The following is an 18,055-nucleotide window of genomic DNA, read 5'->3' on the forward strand; positions in this document are numbered from 1 at the left end:
ATTTCCAATCAGGATTTAGAGCACATCATAGTACAGAAACAGCACTGTTGAAAGTTACCAACGATCTTCTCTTAGCCTCAGATAATGGACTTGTTTCGATACTTGTCCTCCTAGACCTTAGTGCAGCATTCGACACCATTGACCACAACATCTTATTACAGAGACTGGAGCATTCAATTCAATTCAATTCAATTTTATTTGTATAGCGCCAAATCACAATACAAATCATCTCAAGGCACTTTACAAAAACTAAAACTAAAAACCCAACAATTCCCTTATGAGCAAGCACTTGGCGACAGTGGAGAGGAAAAAACTCCCTTTAACGGAAGAAAAAAACCTCCAGCAGAACAGGGCTCAGTTTGGGCGGCCATCTGCCTCGACCGGTTGGGGTGAGTGGATAGAGCAGAGAGAAAAGAACAGCAACAATAAACAACAAATAGACAACTGCAAGTTGGTGGGGCCAGTAACTGCACATCAGCGATAAACAGCTCCAGGACCAGGGACACCTGCAGAAGGTACAGAGAGAGAGAAAGAGAGAGGGAGGGAGAGAGCACAAACTAGGGGAGAGAGAGAGCACAAGGTTAGTAACATTCAATGGTGGAATATACATGAGGTGGGAGAGAAGGGGGGTAGGGGAGCTCAGTGCACCGATGGTCCTCGGGCAGTCTAGGCCTAAAGCAGCATAACTAACTAAGGGATGGTTCAGGGTTGCCTGAAGCCAGCCCTAACTATATGCTTTGTCAAAGAGGAAGGTTTTAAGTCTAGCCTTAAAAGTACAGAGAGTGTCTGCCTCCTGAACCCAGGCTGAGAGCTGGTTCCACAGGAGAGGAGCTTGATAGCTAAAGGCTCTGCCTCCCATTCTGCTTTTGAGAACTCTGGGAACCACAAGTAGGCCTGCACTCTGAGAGCGAAGTGGTCTATTGGGATAATATGGTACTATGAGGTCTTTAAGGTATGAAGGAGCTTGATTATGAAGGGATTTGTATGTGAGAAGAAGGATTTTAAATTCTATTCTATATTTTACAGGGAGCCAATGAAGAGAAGCCAATATAGGAGAAATATGATCTCTCTTGCTAGTTCCTGTCAGGACTCTGGCTGCGGCATTCTGGATTAATTGGAGGCTTTTTATTAAGATATTAGGACATCCAGATAGTAATGAGTTACAGTAATCTAGCCTTGAGGAAACAAACGCATGGACTAGTTTTTCTGCATCATTTTGAGACAGGATGTTCCTAATTTTGGAAATGTTGCGCAGGTGAAAGAATGCAGTTCTAGAAATTTGTTTTATGTGTGAGTTAAAGGACATGTCCTGGTCAAAAATAACTTCAAGGTTTTTTACAGTAGTGCTGGAGGCCAGGGCTATGCCATCTAGAGTAGCTATAATTTTAGAAAATTTCTGAGATTTTTAGGCCCAAATATAATGACTTCTGTTTTCTCCGAGTTTAAAAGTAAAAAGTTACTGGTCATCCAAGCCTTTATGTCAGTTAGACAGGCTTGAAGTCTGGTTAACTGGTTTGTGTTAACAGGTTTAATAGATAGATATAACTGAGTGTCATCCGCATAGCAGTGGTAATTAATAGAGTGCTTCCTAATGACATATCCTAAAGGAAGCATGTACAGGATGAACAGAATCGGTCCTAGCACAGAACCTTGTGGAACTCCATAACTAACTTTTGTTCGTGTGGAAGGTTCATCATGGACATGAACAAACTGGAATCTGTCCGATAAATAGGATTGGAACCACTTTAACGCTGTTCCTCTGATACCAATCACATGCTCCAGTCTCTGTAATAAGATGTTGTGGTCAATGGTGTCGAATGCTGCACTAAGGTCTAGGAGGACAAGTATCGAAACAAGTCCATTATCTGAGGCTAAGAGAAGATCGTTGGTAACTTTCAACAGTGCTGTTTCTGTACTATGATGTGCTCTAAATCCTGATTGGAAATCTTCAAATAGTTCATTCCTGTGTAAGTGGTCTGATAGCTGCTTAGCAACAGCTTTTTCTAGGATTTTAGAAATAAATGGCAGGTTGGATATTGGTCTATAATTAGCCAAGACACCTGGATCAAGACTAGGCTTTTTGAGTAAAGGTTTGATTACTGCAGTCTTAAAGGCCTGTGGTACGTAGCCTGATACTAGAGATAAATTTACCAAGTCCAATAAAGATGAGTTCATTAATGGCAGGGTGCCTTTAAGCAGTCTAGTCGGGATGGGGTCCAAGAGACACGTTGATGATTTCGATGAAGCAACTACTGATGTAAATTCAGAGAGATCTATAGGAGAGAAGCAGTCTAAACATAACTGAGGTCCTACAGATGATTCAAGAGCTACTGTAGTAAAAGATTCATTTATTGCAGGTATAGGAAGCATCTGATGAATTTTATCTCTAATAGTTGTGATTTTATTTGTAAAGAAACTCATAAATTCATCACTGCTGAGAGCTAAGGGAACACTGGGCTCAACGGAGCTGTGATTTTTTGTCAGCCTGGCTACAGTGCTGAAAAGAAACCTGGGATTGTTCTTATTTTCCTCTATTAGTGATGAATAGTATGAAGTTCTGGCTTTACGGAGAGCTTTTTTATATGTTAGTAGACTGTTTTTCCAGGCTAGAAAAATTTCCTCTAAGTTTGTGGAACGCCACTTCCTTTCCAGCCTTCGTGATGCCTGCTTTAAGGTACGAACATGTAAATTATACCATGGGGCTAGTCTTCTCTGAATCACTAACTTCTTTTTCAGAGGGGCTACAGAATCAAGCGTTTCACGCAGTGAGGTTACAGCGCTGTCAACAACATGATCAATTTGGTAGGGAGTAGGATTAAGGCAGCTGCCCTCCACTATGTTTATACTTGGCATAGATGCAAATAAAGATGGAATCATTTTCTTAAATTTATTAACAGCGTTGTCGGATAAACATCTGCTGTAGTGGAATTTTCTTCCAGACGCTGCATGATCCATCATTTTAAATTCGAAAGTTATTAAAGAATGATCTGACAGAACAGGATTTGGGGGGGAAATTATTAGATGTTCAATTTCGATGCCATAGGTCAGAACAAGATCAAGGGTGTGATTAAAACAGTGGGTGGGTTTATTAACGTTTTGAATGAAACCAATTGAATCTAATATAGAATTAAATGCAATGCTGAGGCTGTTATTTTCAACATCTACATGAATGTTAAAATCTCCCACTATAATGACTTTATCTGATCTAAGCACTAAATCAGACAGGAAGTCAGGGAATTCAGTTAAAAACTCTGAGTAAGGAACAGGTGGACGGTACAAAATGACAAGTAGAACTGGTTTTTGTGTTTTCCAGTTTGTATGTGAGAGACTAAGAGTGAGGCTCTCAAATGAGTTATAACTGTTCTGAGGATGAAAGTTTAATAATAAGTTTGACTGGAAGATTGCAGCTACTCCTCCACCTCGACCTGTGCTTCGAGGAACATGATAATTTTTATGACTGAGGGGGGTTGATTCATTCAGACTGACATATTCATCCTGCTGTAACCAGGTTTCAGTAAGATAAAGTAGGTCAATTTGGTGATCAGTTATCAAATCATTTACTAACAGAGATTTAGAAGAAAGGGACCTAATATTTAATAATCCACATTTGACAGTTCTGTTTTTCTGTTCAATAAGAGGAGTGGTCTTAATTTTTATTAAGTTTTTATGAATAACTCCTCTTCTGTTAACTTCTGATTTGTTTGATTTATATGTTCGAGGGGCAGACACAGTCTCTATGTGGTTTGAAGGGGGCGGCGGCTCTAAGGAAACTGCAGAGAAGCGTTTTAGACTGAGTCTCTGCATCCCGGTCCCCACCCTGGATTGTCAGGCTTTAGGTCAGCTAAGAAACTCGGCCAAATTCCTAGAGATGAGAGCTGCACCATTCAAAGTGGGATGGATGCCATCTCTCGCTATCAGACCGGGCCAGCATGTGATTGGTATCAGAGGAACAGCGTTAAAGTGGTTCCAATCCTATTTATCGGACAGATTCCAGTTTATTCATGTCCATGATGAACCTTCCACACGAACAAAAGTTAGTTATGGAGTTCCACAAGGTTCTGTGCTAGGACCGATTCTGTTCACCCTGTACATGCTTCCTTTAGGATATATCATTAGGAAGCACTCTATTAATTACCACTGCTATGCGGATGACACTCAGTTATATCTATCTATTAAACCTGTTAACACAAACCAGTTAACCAGACTTCAAGCCTGTCTAACTGACATAAAGGCCTGGATGACCAGTAACTTTTTACTTTTAAACTCGGAGAAAACAGAAATTATATTTGGGCCTAAAAATCTCAGAATCAACTTTTCTAAAATTATAGCTACTCTAGATGGCATAGCCCTGGCCTCCAGCACTACTGTAAAAAACCTTGGAGTTATTTTTGACCAGGACATGTCCTTTAACTCACACATAAAACAAATTTCTAGAACTGCATTCTTTCACCTGCGCAACATTTCCAAAATTAGGAACATCCTGTCTCAAAATGATGCAGAAAAACTAGTCCATGCATTTGTTTCCTCAAGGCTAGATTACTGTAACTCATTACTATCTGGATGTCCTAATATCTTAATAAAAAGCCTCCAATTAATCCAGAATGCCGCAGCCAGAGTCCTGACAGGAACTAGCAAGAGAGATCATATTTCTCCTATATTGGCTTCTCTTCATTGGCTCCCTGTAAAATATAGAATAGAATTTAAAATCCTTCTTCTCACATACAAATCCCTTCATAATCAAGCTCCTTCATACCTTAAAGACCTCATAGTACCATATTATCCCTATAGACCACTTCGCTCTCAGAGTGCAGGCCTACTTGTGGTTCCCAGAGTTCTCAAAAGCAGAATGGGAGGCAGAGCCTTTAGCTATCAAGCTCCTCTCCTGTGGAACCAGCTCTCAGCCTGGGTTCAGGAGGCAGACACTCTCTGTACTTTTAAGGCTAGACTTAAAACCTTCCTCTTTGACAAAGCATATAGTTAGGGCTGGCTTCAGGCAACCCTGAACCATCCCTTAGTTAGTTATGCTGCTATAGGCCTAGACTGCCCGAGGACCATCGGTGCACTGAGCTCCCCTACCCTAACCCCCCCCCCCCCTCTTCTCTCCCACCTCATGTATATTCCACCATTGAATGTCACTAACCTTGTGCTCTCTCTCTCCCCTAGTTTGTGCTCTCTCCCTCCCTCTCTCTCTCTCTCTCTCTCTGTACCTTCTGCAGGTGTCCCTGGTCCTGGAGCTGTTTATCGCTGATGTGCAGTTACTGGCCCCACCAACTTGCAGTGTCTATTTGTTGTTTATTGTTGCTGTTCTTTTCTCTCTGCTCTATCCACTCACCCCAACCGGTCGAGGCAGATGGCCGCCCAAACTGAGCCCGGTTCTGCTGGAGGTTTTTTTCTTCCGTTAAAGGGTTTTTTTCTTCCGTTTTTTCCTCTCCACTGTCGCCAAGTGCTTGCTCATAAGGGAATTGTTGGGTTTTTAGTTTTAGTTTTTGTAAAGTGCCTTGAGATGATTTGTATTGTGATTTGGCGCTATACAAATAAAATTGAATTGAATTGAATTGAATTTTAAGAGGTGCCACTGCATCCGCTGGAAGTGCCACTACATCTGCCACGGGATTTTAAGAGGTGCAACTGCAGATGCCATGGCATTGTAAGAGGTGCCACTGCAGATGCCGGAAGTGCCACTACATCTGCCACGGGATTTTAAGAGGTGCCATGGCAGATGCCACAGCATTTTGCCAATAGTTAGCAGCACCCAATGCTCTTGAAATGCCCATATGTCTGTATGTCAGCTCTGATGCCACTCCATTTGTCTGTACATAACACTAAAATAGCTACCGCTGTAATTAAGGTGCCAGTCCAGTTAACATGTATGTGGCCACTGAGCTGCCAGTGTATTGTCTTCACTGTACAAAATGACATAATCTTTGATATATGTTGGTCACAAGATGATGTTTTTTGGACTGATGATTGCAATACCCACATTAAAACACCAGGGAATAATAATCATAGGCTATAGGCTAATACACAAATTTGTCCTATGTTAACTGAAGTCACATAAACATTCATAACTTAACAGCACACAACAGAAAATCCAGAAACAAAGTGTAGACTAAAAATTCAAAGATCATAATAAATGACAATTATACTTGCATATGAAAAACAGAGGAAAAACATAACTTATTGCATTTAACTCATGTGATGACTGCTGAGGAGACAAGAAACTACATTGTCCTCGCTGTCCTGGCGTATATAGAAATGTAGTTTGATCCTTGTCTTATTTTAAGCATCAAACTCTAACCCCGCATAGCTATACATTTTTACTACAGCACGACCTACTGTTTAAGAAGTCCTACTGGTTAAGAAGTCTACACCAATCTTCAAATATTGACAATAAAATAAATCACAGAAAACATTGCAGCTTATGCCATCTTTAACAGAGCGTGTCACATTAACAATAGGAAAACCATCAGGGAGCAGTGGAAATAGGCTACGTAAGCAAAGTTATATTAAGGTTATATGGTGAAATGTGCCTTTGTGTAACCCTGATTATTTTTATAGCCAATGTGTTCTTCCAGTAAATGTAACATTGTTCGCCAAGTATTGTTTTTTTCCCATGTACCATGAATGCACCACAGCGCTGCACACTGCATCTCTCGTTCACGGATAGGGAGAATTTTCTTCGCATTCATTTTGTGGAAAATGTGAATGCTACGAGCTGCTAATGAGTTGTTAGCTGTATTAGCTCTGTGAATGTAGGCTAGCGCACCCACGTGTTTTCCTGTGAGCTAGTGCACCTCCGTGCACATCCTCTGGGTTATCACTGTGAACCTGCTGAATTCAATATGTGCCCTTAGCCTTTCACAAGTGGTTTAATTTAATTTAACAACCTGTTATGGGTTGAATTATGACATATTTGTACTTTTTATTGGCCAATAAGATATGAAAATAGAAGACAACAAATTTGATAAGAGATGTTTTAATTTTTGAGATGCCGATGTAATGGAAGAGTAATTCATTAGGTGGATTATTTATTTTATTTTAAGAGAATTAAGAAATTGCTTTACACATCTGTGTGCAGGCTGTTTTTTTTGTTGGTAGTCTGCTCCTAAGAACTGAGCTGTGCTGTCCAAGGATTGGATGCCACCTTAGATGTCATCCCATGGCCACCTGTTTTCCAGGAGGGTGGTAGGACCTACAAAGGATTCCCTGTTCTTTTGAGAGGATCTGAAAGTTTCTTTTGAGATCTCAAATGTTTTATTTGTTACCTTTTCAAATTCTTATTTTTGGGTCAGGCCTGATACCACATAATAACATTCAACCTAAGGAATAACTGAACTATAACCTAACTGCTTCTAAATACTGACTGAGGAACATTAAGTGCAACTGAAATGGGCAATGTAAACTAATGTGCTTAAGGACACTTAAAAGGACAGTACTGAACTTAGAGGTAAACTGAGGAAAAAAATCGAACCAACTGAACTAAGCAAACTATTGTTTTGTTTTCTTCATGCCCATGTTTTTTTGGGAAGGTTAAAAGGTCATGTTATTGAATGACATTTGTTAAGGTACAACCTGTTAAAAGTATAAATAATTATAAAAAAATATATACATTTCATCCATTTTCATACGTACTGTGTGTGTCTCATTTTTTGGTTGGAGGTTTCTTTTAACTCTATGCAGAGTTGCCAGAGATATCTGGAGATATCTGGAGTATCCAGATATATCTAGATATCTGGATACTCCTGACTACTCAGTTAGGAAGGTTGACACTTGCATTTTTTATTTTGTTTAGAAGGGGACGACAATAACAGGACGACAATAACAGTGTGGCTGCTTATGCAACATGGGGTGTCAATAAAAATGCAAGTGGCATCTCCAGCTGCCACTTCATTAACACTGCGCAAAATACAGCAGCACCACGAGTGGCACCCAGTGATGCCACTCGTGGTGATGCCACTCGTGATGCCACTCGTCTTGAAATGCCGTGGCACCTCTTGAAATGCAGTGGCATCCGGAAGTGCCACTGCAAATGCCACTACTCGTTGCCACTGCCACAAATTGAGCCTGGCACTGATGGAGATGTTTAATTGTTCGCAGGTGTGCAAGGCAAGGTGGCATGCCCCCCCAGTATCCACTCCCTCTGCCATAAAAGCCCTGGTCTTCCTCAGTCACATCGCCAGTTCATCAGTCTGCCTCATCGGTAGTAACTCACCTTGGTTCTATTCCTACAAAGAGAATTATCTTTACTCACAGAGGATTTTTCCACAGGTCACCATCTCTGCCTCCACAACCTGTGCCTTTCCTGCCTCGAAGATTTCAGCTTCCCCGTCGGCGGTCGCCGCTGGTTTCCCTCCTGGCTACCCTGCCACTCTCCAGTGCTCGTCGGGACGTCACTTCAGCAGACCAAGACACTACTCGTCTCGTCCAACCTTAAACACTACAATAAACGTCTGTTTCACTACTCTATCTGCGTGTGGGTCCTCCTGTCTCTCACACACACATACACGTCAGCCACATGGTAACAGAATGAACTGGCCACAAATGGACCCAGAGGATACCAGACCAGATGCCTCGCCCAGCACACCCGACCTACAGCAAGCACTAATGCGGCAGGGCACGCTGCTAGGCGAGCACGACCAAACCCTTCGGTCACTCATGGAGACAAACCACCAACTATTGCTGCAAATCACGCAGTTGACAGAACAGGTGCATGCTCTCTCCACTCACCTAGTTTTCCCAGCATCATCAGCAGAGTCTCAGCATCGACTTCCCAGCCAGGCTGTCTCGCCTCCTCCTCCGGCTAGGCGGAATTCACATGTTCCGGATTGTCCTCCTTACAATGGAGACCCAGATAAGTGCCGAAGTTTTATTTTCCAGTGAACCAATGTTTTTACGTTACGCCCTCCTCCTTGCCCTCTGCCAGGGTGCACGGAGCGTTATAGACTATGCCATTGAATTTAACACACTCGCCACGGAGGCTGACTGGGGGGATAAGGAACTGAGGCGGTTGTTCATCAAAAGTCTAAATGGACAGCAGCCTGGAGGTCGGTGGGCTGTCCATCCCAGCATCCACCCCAACATCAGCGAACTCCGAGGAGCCCATGCAGCTGGGTTGCACCAGGTTCTAGCCTGCTGAATGGTGGCAACACGTGCGCCAGGGCTGTTGCTTGTATTGTGGCGGTTCTGGTCACGCGCTTGCCGCCTGCCCCGTCTGTCCCAATCACCCAAAAGACCTGGCACACCAGTAGGTCTGAGAATACTGGTTAGCCAGATGACTGCCCAGGCGTGCGTTCGTTTCCAGCTGCCCGCCGTGCTCTCAAACGCTTCTCAGAGCCATTCTCTATCTGCACTAATTGACTCAGATGCCGACGATAATTTGTTGGACGCCGAGCTAGCCACTCAGCTAAGATCCCGCTCCATCCCCTAACTCACCCAATTTAGGCGGATGTACTAGATGGGCGGCTTCTAGTGTGAATCAGTCATATCACAATTCCACTCACTCTCCTCTTATCAGGAGGAGATTATTTTTAAGATCATTACCTCGCCCGTTACGCCACTAGTTTTAGGCCATCCATGGCTTAGCTTGCAGAATCCTCAGACTGTACAAACTGTACATACATGACATACAACATATAGTAAGGTTATTAACAGCATATTTGTTTTGTAGAAATATCACTATAAGTAGAATATAAATATCTCTAACACCATTGTTAGAGAATTATACAAATTAGCTCTAGGAACCATCATTTAATAGTATAATCCTTGGGACAATGCGTCTGAATGAAACACTTAAATCTCAAAACTACATTTGAGTTGCCATCCACGAACAATTCTACACTGATGAACCGGTGCATGTCAGTAAAACTTTAATTTGAAACACACAGTAATTGTCTACGATACATTTTAGCCAGCCATGTGCTACACCATGCTAATGATTTCTGAAAGTTGGCTTAACCCTTAACCCTCCTGTTGTCTTCCGGTCAATTTGACCCATTTTCAAAAGTTAATATGTCATAACTTTGGTTTTCTTCCATATAACTGACACCTTCTGCAGGTGTCCCTGGTCCTGGAGCTGTATATTGCTGATGTGCAGTTAATGGTCCCACCAACCTGCAGTGTCTATTTGTTGTTTATTGTTGCTGTTCTTTTCTCTCTCCTCTATCCACTCACCCCAACCGGTCGAGGCAGATGGCCGCCCAAACTGAGCCTGGTTCTGCTGGGGGGGGGGGTTTCTTCCGTTAAAGGGAGTTTTTCCTCTCCACTGTCACCAAGTGCTTGCTCATTTGTTGGGATTTGTTGGGTTTTCAATTCATTTCAATTTAAATCAATTCAATTCAATTCAATAGTGCCAAATCACAATACAAATCATCCCAAGGCACTTCACAAAAACTAAAACTAAAAACTTTTGTTTTTGTTTTTTTGTAAAGTGCCTTGAGATGATTTGAATTGTGATTTGGCGCTATACAAATAAAATGGAATTGAATCGAATTGAATTAAAAATGAAATGGATGGTTCCCTACTATGCTCTTTGCAAGTCAAATTAATTATGTCTATTTTTGTTGAATTATGTGTGTTTTTTTAAAATTTATATTTTATAAATTAATACATGTTTTATTTATATATATTTGACCTGGCCACATTTTGTGGTGCAATGGGTTACTAGACTAGATACTAGACCAGAGGTGGGCACTGAGGGCCACAGCCCTAGTTGTTTTCCAACTATCCCTGCCTTACCAATGCTGATTACTTGGGTCAGATGTGTTCTGCCAATTAGAAGCTGGAAAACAAGCCCTGGAGGAACATGGATTACCCACCCCTGTACTATATATATGTGTATATATATATGTGTGTGTGTATATATATACACACACTATTGCACTTTACAGCACAATGAACATATTTACACACACACCCCAACTCCCAAATGACCTCTAACACACACACACACAACTTCAAAACTACCAATTTGCTGATTTGCTCACAGCTTCTGATCTACCTTCATGGAGCTACACACACACGCAATTTTTCTGTTGATTGTATTCTAAAGAAGTTGAAAACAGTTTTGAAATAAATGTTGTGCTTTGCAAATCATATGTTTGGTCTCTATTTATGAATTGACAATTGCATCAGTCAATTTTGACCTGACTATCCTGGTTTGCGATACGAGATGTAAAATAAGTTAAAAATAATGGTAGTGGTAATTGGAATGATGTTGGCTAAAAATATGTAACACAGAATGGTGTGATCACTTTACACTTTATGCTTAATAAACCCACTGAACCAGACGGGTTAATTTGACCCAGGAGGACAACAGGTGTGACTATATGCTGCCATTAAAGAATTTTAAAATTTTATGGTTTCAAAACAATATCTTGACTAAACTTTGATATATACCAGTGATATTCCATCTACTTGTGTGCCTCTGATCATAACCATAGTGAAAATAATTCAGTATTTATGATTTTTTTACTCAAAAATTATGCATAATTTTATGTAAATGATGTCTATCATACTATACATTAAAAAATAAATGTAAAATATATGTTAATATGTTGGAAACAAGTTCACTAAAAAGATTAAACAAAAAAATTGTTGATCATTTTATACCTCATGCTTTATAAAAGCAGTCAAAACAGACCGAGAGAAGGACAAAAAGTGTGTAGTAAATTTGAACACAATACGAGGGTTAATGAAACAGTTTCATTCTGTCATAGCCCACTATGTGTTTTCAGTCTCACAGCAGGTATTGGGCTGTGCTGTCCAGATCTATAGCAGATCCACAATCAGGGCCAATGTTTGAATGCCTCCTTTCTCTACCAAAAATGTGTCTTGTAAGAAACTGCATTAGCAGACATGTGATGGACAACAGTAGTGTGTTACAGTAAAAATATTTCCAGTAATAAATAGTGTAAGTGGTTACAATTTCCAAAACTGTAAATTTTGTAAATTTGTAGTCATGGCTACAAGCAAAAAAGCAAAACAAAGGATGGAGTATGAGTATGAGAGGAGTGCTTTCACCAGTTGGAAGTACTATCATTGTTCTGAGTGTATCTCAAAGATTGTATTGGACAGCAAAGACACATTTATTGATCAATTGATAATTGACCAAAGTTCAAACTTCTGTGACTAGGAAAGAGGGAGTGAGGTTGCTTCTAATAGTAGAGTGTTGTGCAGTCACTCCCCCAGAGGACCCTGACTTATGGCTGATTTATGCTTCACTATTTTCTGCATCACTTTTATTTCAGTAAAGGGAATTATAGGAGCTATGCTTAATATGATGCTACTGGATGTGTCTGACCCTGGGGTGACCTGATTGTCACATTTGCCTTCATTTGTTTTCTTGTTTGCTATCATTGTGCTATTTCTTTTTCAGTCCCAATCCATTCCCAATCAGACAAAACTGCATACAACTAGCAAATCCATACCTATCAGCACGATATGATCAAAAACCCTTTTTCTCTTCCAAGGCCAAACACACCCCAAGTAGTTAAGAAGTATACCTTGTATACAAAATTAACCCACAACAGGTTCAACAAGTGAATGACACAATATGCCATTTGGAGAGTAACTGCTGTTCATATATCAGTGCCAAATCCTATATGATCTGCTCAGTTACACTCACTGAAGTTTACACTCAACATGCTGGAGAAGAAACTCAGTGGCACAGAAGCCCACCACCAACTAGTGTTTGGGGAGTGTAATTGTAGCACGACACAGCAACAACAGTGTACTATAACTGCTAACAGTGGCTTGGGCTACTTACATACCGTACAGCATTGGCTCTGCAAAGATTCAACATGTAAGCATAAATGGTCCTTTACTAGTGTTCACAGCATCAACTTGTCAGGAAAAGGATTTTTTTAACGATATATAAATAAGAATAAGAAAAATAGAGCGTTATACATTATTTGAGGCCAGAGGGATATGAGGTTGAGACAGTTCATCAGAAATATTTACAAGAGGTTCAACACTCTGACCCCACCTAAGCACACTTGTGTAGCTTATGAGCTTTGGTGATGACCCTGGGAAGAAACAGACTGTCAGGTAAAAGGTTTGAGAAGCTTCTCCTAATCAGATACTATTCACTTCAGAACAGGAGGATCTAGCTTGATTGTCAGTGCAGTTAAATAGAAAAGATGCAGCATCAGAGTGTGAAAGATCTGGAGTTGTTTAAAGGCATCTTTGAAGGTGGTCACATCCGAGTAATAAAAATTAACTTAGTGTGTAATGTACTACATTTCTTTTTCTACTGAGTAATTTGTAATGTCATTACTTTTTCAATGTGTAATGTGTAATAACCGGCTAACTTGCTCAACACTGGTAGCCACAGCCCATGTGTGTTGTATGTTTATATATGTGAATACCTGCTGTGTTTGGGTATGCACCTTCTCCAGTGTTGGCAGGTCAGAAAGGTATTTCTCCAGGGTCTCAATTCGTTGCTGTTTTTCTTGGTTCTGTTCACTCTCTCTCTGACACTTCTTTTTCAGACTACTGATGTAGCGATTCCTTGTCCTTATCTGTGAAAACAAAGTCTTGATAAATACACTGATTTCATATTGTAATGTTGGACTGAATGTAAGTAATTCAAAATAACAAAACATGCAGAAATTGTAAAGAATAAAATATGTATGAACTAATTACTTAATATGAGCAAAAAAAAAAATAAAAAATTAAAGTATTTTAAATGATAAAAGTGCTTTATATTTTAGTCCCTATGGTCACCTGCAGAATCAAATGCTGTACCTTTTCCTCCAGTTTTCTGATGTCCTCTGTATATTTTTGTGTGGCTTGCTTGAAGAACTCATTCAAATGAATTATTTCTAGTTCAGCCATTTCTAGCCTCCTACCACATCCTTCATTGCAATGCAGCATACTGAATGGCTGTTTGCCTGATGTTTTCATCATTGACACCTATTGAACAAGAACCCATGATTTTTACCATGGAAATCTTTGATGTGATCGTGAAATTATGATTTTTAGGTTCACTAATTACAGACTTGTTACCTTATTATTCAGGATGTAAGGGTGATCAACACACCCTCTCTGGCTCTGCAGGACATGCTGTGCTCTGAGCTCATTCTTTCTGATAAGGACATGCAGTTGTAAGATCTGCTGCTTTTGTCTGAAACAGAATACCATCCCTCTTTCAAACACTGTCAATCATTCAGTCAATCAATCACATTTATTTCTGTAGCACTAAATGCAAGGAATAGTGCCCTAAGTATGTCATATAAAGTACAATATGTATGAAGATACGTTTTGTATGGAACTTTACGACTTACAGTATATGTGTATATTTACAGTCATTTTGTCCAGTAGTGTTAGATGACACTATTGACTCAACTGAAGATAATACTGTACTGCTGAAAAAGTAAAAACGTTTATGCTCACTCTAATTCCTAATGTAACACAAGTGAAAATGCCGCCCAAAAGAACGAGCTATACTGCAGATTTCAAAGTGCAGCTAATAAAGTCTGGAGCTGAAACAAAGCTTGGAGTGAGTGTTTGGATTCAGGTAATCCAAGACATGAAGAGGAGGAGGACATGCTGTTTCAACCCCCCCCCCCCCCCAGAGTTTAACTTTACTTGATACGGATGAATGAAGGCACTTCTGCTCGTTATGACTAGCCTATGTTCTTCATAGGCTAATACTGATACACATTTTGTGGAAGTTGGAAGCAGTGTTACAAACAAAACTTGAAACACTTTGAGAGACTGACAAATACATCAGCTGTTATTACAACAAAAATGACAATACCCAAATTAAACAGTATACAGATAATGACATGGGCGCCTTACACCAGGGGTCTCCAACCCTGGTCCTCGAGCACTACTGTCCTGCAGGTTTTCCAACCATCACTGCCCTTCCAGTTTCCGATTGGCTGAGTACACCTGATCCAGGTAATGAGCAGTGGATAAGGAAAACCAGGAGGACAGTAGCATTCGAGAACCCTACCATAAACACTTTGCTGTAGACTAGCTGCTTCTAAGGCATTATCTTGTCTTTAGATGTTCCAGCAATTGCTGCACTGATTCACTCACCACAGTCATTCATTCGCTATATCTCGTGTATGTTTTTTGTGTTAGTTGTAGCATTTAGTATTAGCCACTATAGTCTTAAAAATAAATGTGTGCACCTAAAGTTGAACTTGTTTATGCTTTCTTGTCTTGCACAGCACAGAGCATGTATTATTGGATGCAGATATAGAACAAATCTAATTCCTAATCAAGTTTCATTTGTAATCAAATCAGTGGACAGATTGTGTTCACTATCTGCAGTTAAATATACAGAACCACACACAAGTATAGAACATTCACACTGAAAATATGATTTAGTCATAGACAATTTATTCCTAAAATATATGACAAAGAATACTGCTGTTTTTGGGAGTGTGCCCTGCAGTACCTATCTATCTCAAGTTCTCTCTTTCTTAGTAATCCCTCTTTAATCTTCACCAGTGTGTTGGCTGGAAGTGAAGCCCCCATCAGCATCTGGTAACACACAAGCATAGGTAATTTACACATACAGCATACAAATACATAATACATAACATAAGTTAATGATGTTAGTATCTTATGTGAGAAATAATCTGTCAACTTAAACACCTCTCTCTAGGGAAGTAAAAATGTTAAGTATCAGTAATTTTTCAATATTACTATATAAAATACGGGGTCTGCGTTTTAAAGAAAAGTTTTCATATCACAACCAAAGTTATTAGTTATTTATATACATCTGTTTTAATCTGCCATGAAATATTTTGCACTGACATTGATAAATACTTCGACTAACTTTAACCAGTCTTAATTTACCCAAACCTAACAATCATAATGTTAATATCAGTCCTCACCACCAGATTTGACTGAAGTTTTGGCTGCAGCGTTGGTCTTATTTCTTAGTGCTAGTGCTAATTTAGTGCTCTGTGCTGCTAACATTAGTCTAGTTAATGTGGTACAAAGTATTCATATAATACTTCCCACTCATCTCACAAAGCTAATTAATACATTATTTTAAAATTATTTATCCAAAAGGTGTCCTAATACTTGTATCCATCCAATTATTCCTGTAGAGGAAGTTCATGTAAATTGTATGGAGGCAGAACAGTGACAGACTGAAAAATAATATTACTGTAAATGGATACATGCTTCAAAAATCTGTGAGTACTCTTGTATGAAAATTTGTAAACGTTCCAGCCCATACTATAATGAATGTATACTTAGAAACTGAAGTAAAGAACAAGCCCCATGATCTTGTTACTTTACTTCAATATGTTGGAAATTTTCGCCTGACTTTATGAGGACAATCAGTCAACTCTCTTTCCTAAAAAACATTCCTGTGCAGCTAAATTGCAAATATAGGCACATTTTGTAAGGAATGTATTTCATTGTTTGATTATATTCTGTACTTTTTTAATGAATGACATTCCTTATCCTACAGAAACGGTAACACGCAGCCAGCTGCTGCTGCAGCAGTAACTTTATTAGTTTTAATAAATATATCTGCATTACTTTTCTTCTTCAGTGCCCTCACCGCTTGCATGAAGACACAAGTTAGTCTTATCCTTTTGAGTCATAGACAGTTGCTCTGGTTCACTATGTGTTGCACTGCACTCACAGAGAAAGCTGAATGTTGATGTTCTGTTTGGTGTGGTTTACATGTGTCAGTCTATGCACCCTGTCAGTCTATGTGACTATTACTGTTTTGTTGCCTATAATAATTGATAAAGTTCAGAAAGAGTAAAACAAAAAAATGTACCCCAGCCTTACTTCCAGAGCAGAACTCAGACTGGAACTGAATTAGAGCTGCTGGTGTGACTACGCTATGCTTTGTGCCGTTATCATCCTCCCTGAAAATCAGCTGTATGGTAGTGTTTTTTAGGAATGACAGGGTGACTAAAAAGTGGGCTATAAAATAGTTATTTGAGAGTTGATTTAAAATAGTGCAATAGTACACAGTTAAACCTCCAGTTTGCGGTCAGCTGTACTGTGTTTCAATGAAGCCTAGTGACAATATGTTTGGTGATAAAATTAAAGACAACATATGGTTGTGACAGCAGCTGTGTGATATATCACATTTGAAATGAGTGTTCACAAAGATGTTTTCATTCCAGCAAACTGTACATGGTGTTTACTATTTTAGTAAGTCATGATGTTGTGCTCCATGTTTAATAGATAGATCTTTGACTAGATACATGGAACCTGGTGTAACAGATTATAATTATTTATCTGGAGTTATACCTGCATGTTTGAGTATACCAATAAAGCTATTAGATTTAGAGCCACCTGGTGGAGAATATTTTGGAATTTTTTTGACCACAAAAGGGTTAAAACAATTGCATTCCTGATGTAAAGTCACCACCACGTCCTCTATCTTCTCACCCCAACCATTCAAGGCAGATGGCGACCCAAACCGCTGGAGGTTTTTTTCTGTTAAAGGGAGTATTTCCTCTGTATGATTGCCTTGTTCATAAGGAATTTGTTGGGTTTCTATGTAAAGTGCCGTGAAATGATTTTATTGTGCCTTGGCACTATACAAATAAACTGAATTGAATTGAAATTTGAATTACTCCTGTAGTGCACTTTTAAATATACAATTTAAATACTTCTTAGGACTAAATTGGCCCACTTTATAAAAGTATACTTAGGTTTACTATACTAAGTATAGATTGAAGAGTAGTAAACTTTTACATAAATACTTCAATTTTGTACTGCAATTCTCAGCAGTTTATGAAAGTATATTTCATTTTATTTATAATTTTATTATATATTGCAAATAAACTTTGCATTCTGTATTCTGTTAGCTTACTTGTCACATAACACATATCCTTTTTAGTTTTTTAATATAGTTAAAGTATATTTCTATTGGTGTATTATGTTTTTATCACACAATTGATTCTCCTGAGTTGTTCTTTGCACTACAACTATATTGTAGCAAGAGACGCTGACAACTTTTAACAGCTTTCTTTTAATTTGGCCTACAGATTTAGCCTACAGAAAGCTCAGTTCAATCAGAAAGACAACCCAACTACATAACAAAAGGGCAGGACATGGATTACCA

General features: G+C 39.4%; 1 protein-coding gene across 2 annotated transcripts in view; it reads right to left on the minus strand.

Moving 5' to 3' along the window:
* cep85l (centrosomal protein 85L) overlaps positions 1-18,055 on the minus strand; it is a 50,704-nt gene that overhangs the window by 14,259 nt on the left and 18,390 nt on the right. Inside the window, exons 3-6 of one of the 2 annotated variants that reach the window (XM_026318550.1) lie at positions 15,407-15,492; positions 14,005-14,122; positions 13,744-13,911; positions 13,365-13,517 (exon numbers count right to left, since the gene is read on the minus strand). In XM_026318550.1, the coding sequence (XP_026174335.1) occupies positions 13,365-13,517; positions 13,744-13,911; positions 14,005-14,122; positions 15,407-15,492 (525 nt within the window). The remainder of the gene's footprint in view (positions 1-13,364; positions 13,518-13,743; positions 13,912-14,004; positions 14,123-15,406; positions 15,493-18,055) is intronic. The other variant, XM_026318551.1, reaches the window with a different exon arrangement.

The sequence above is a fragment of the Mastacembelus armatus genome, chromosome 24 (genome assembly GCF_900324485.2).
Source record: "Mastacembelus armatus chromosome 24, fMasArm1.2, whole genome shotgun sequence".
NCBI classification, from domain to species: Eukaryota; Metazoa; Chordata; class Actinopteri; order Synbranchiformes; family Mastacembelidae; genus Mastacembelus; species Mastacembelus armatus.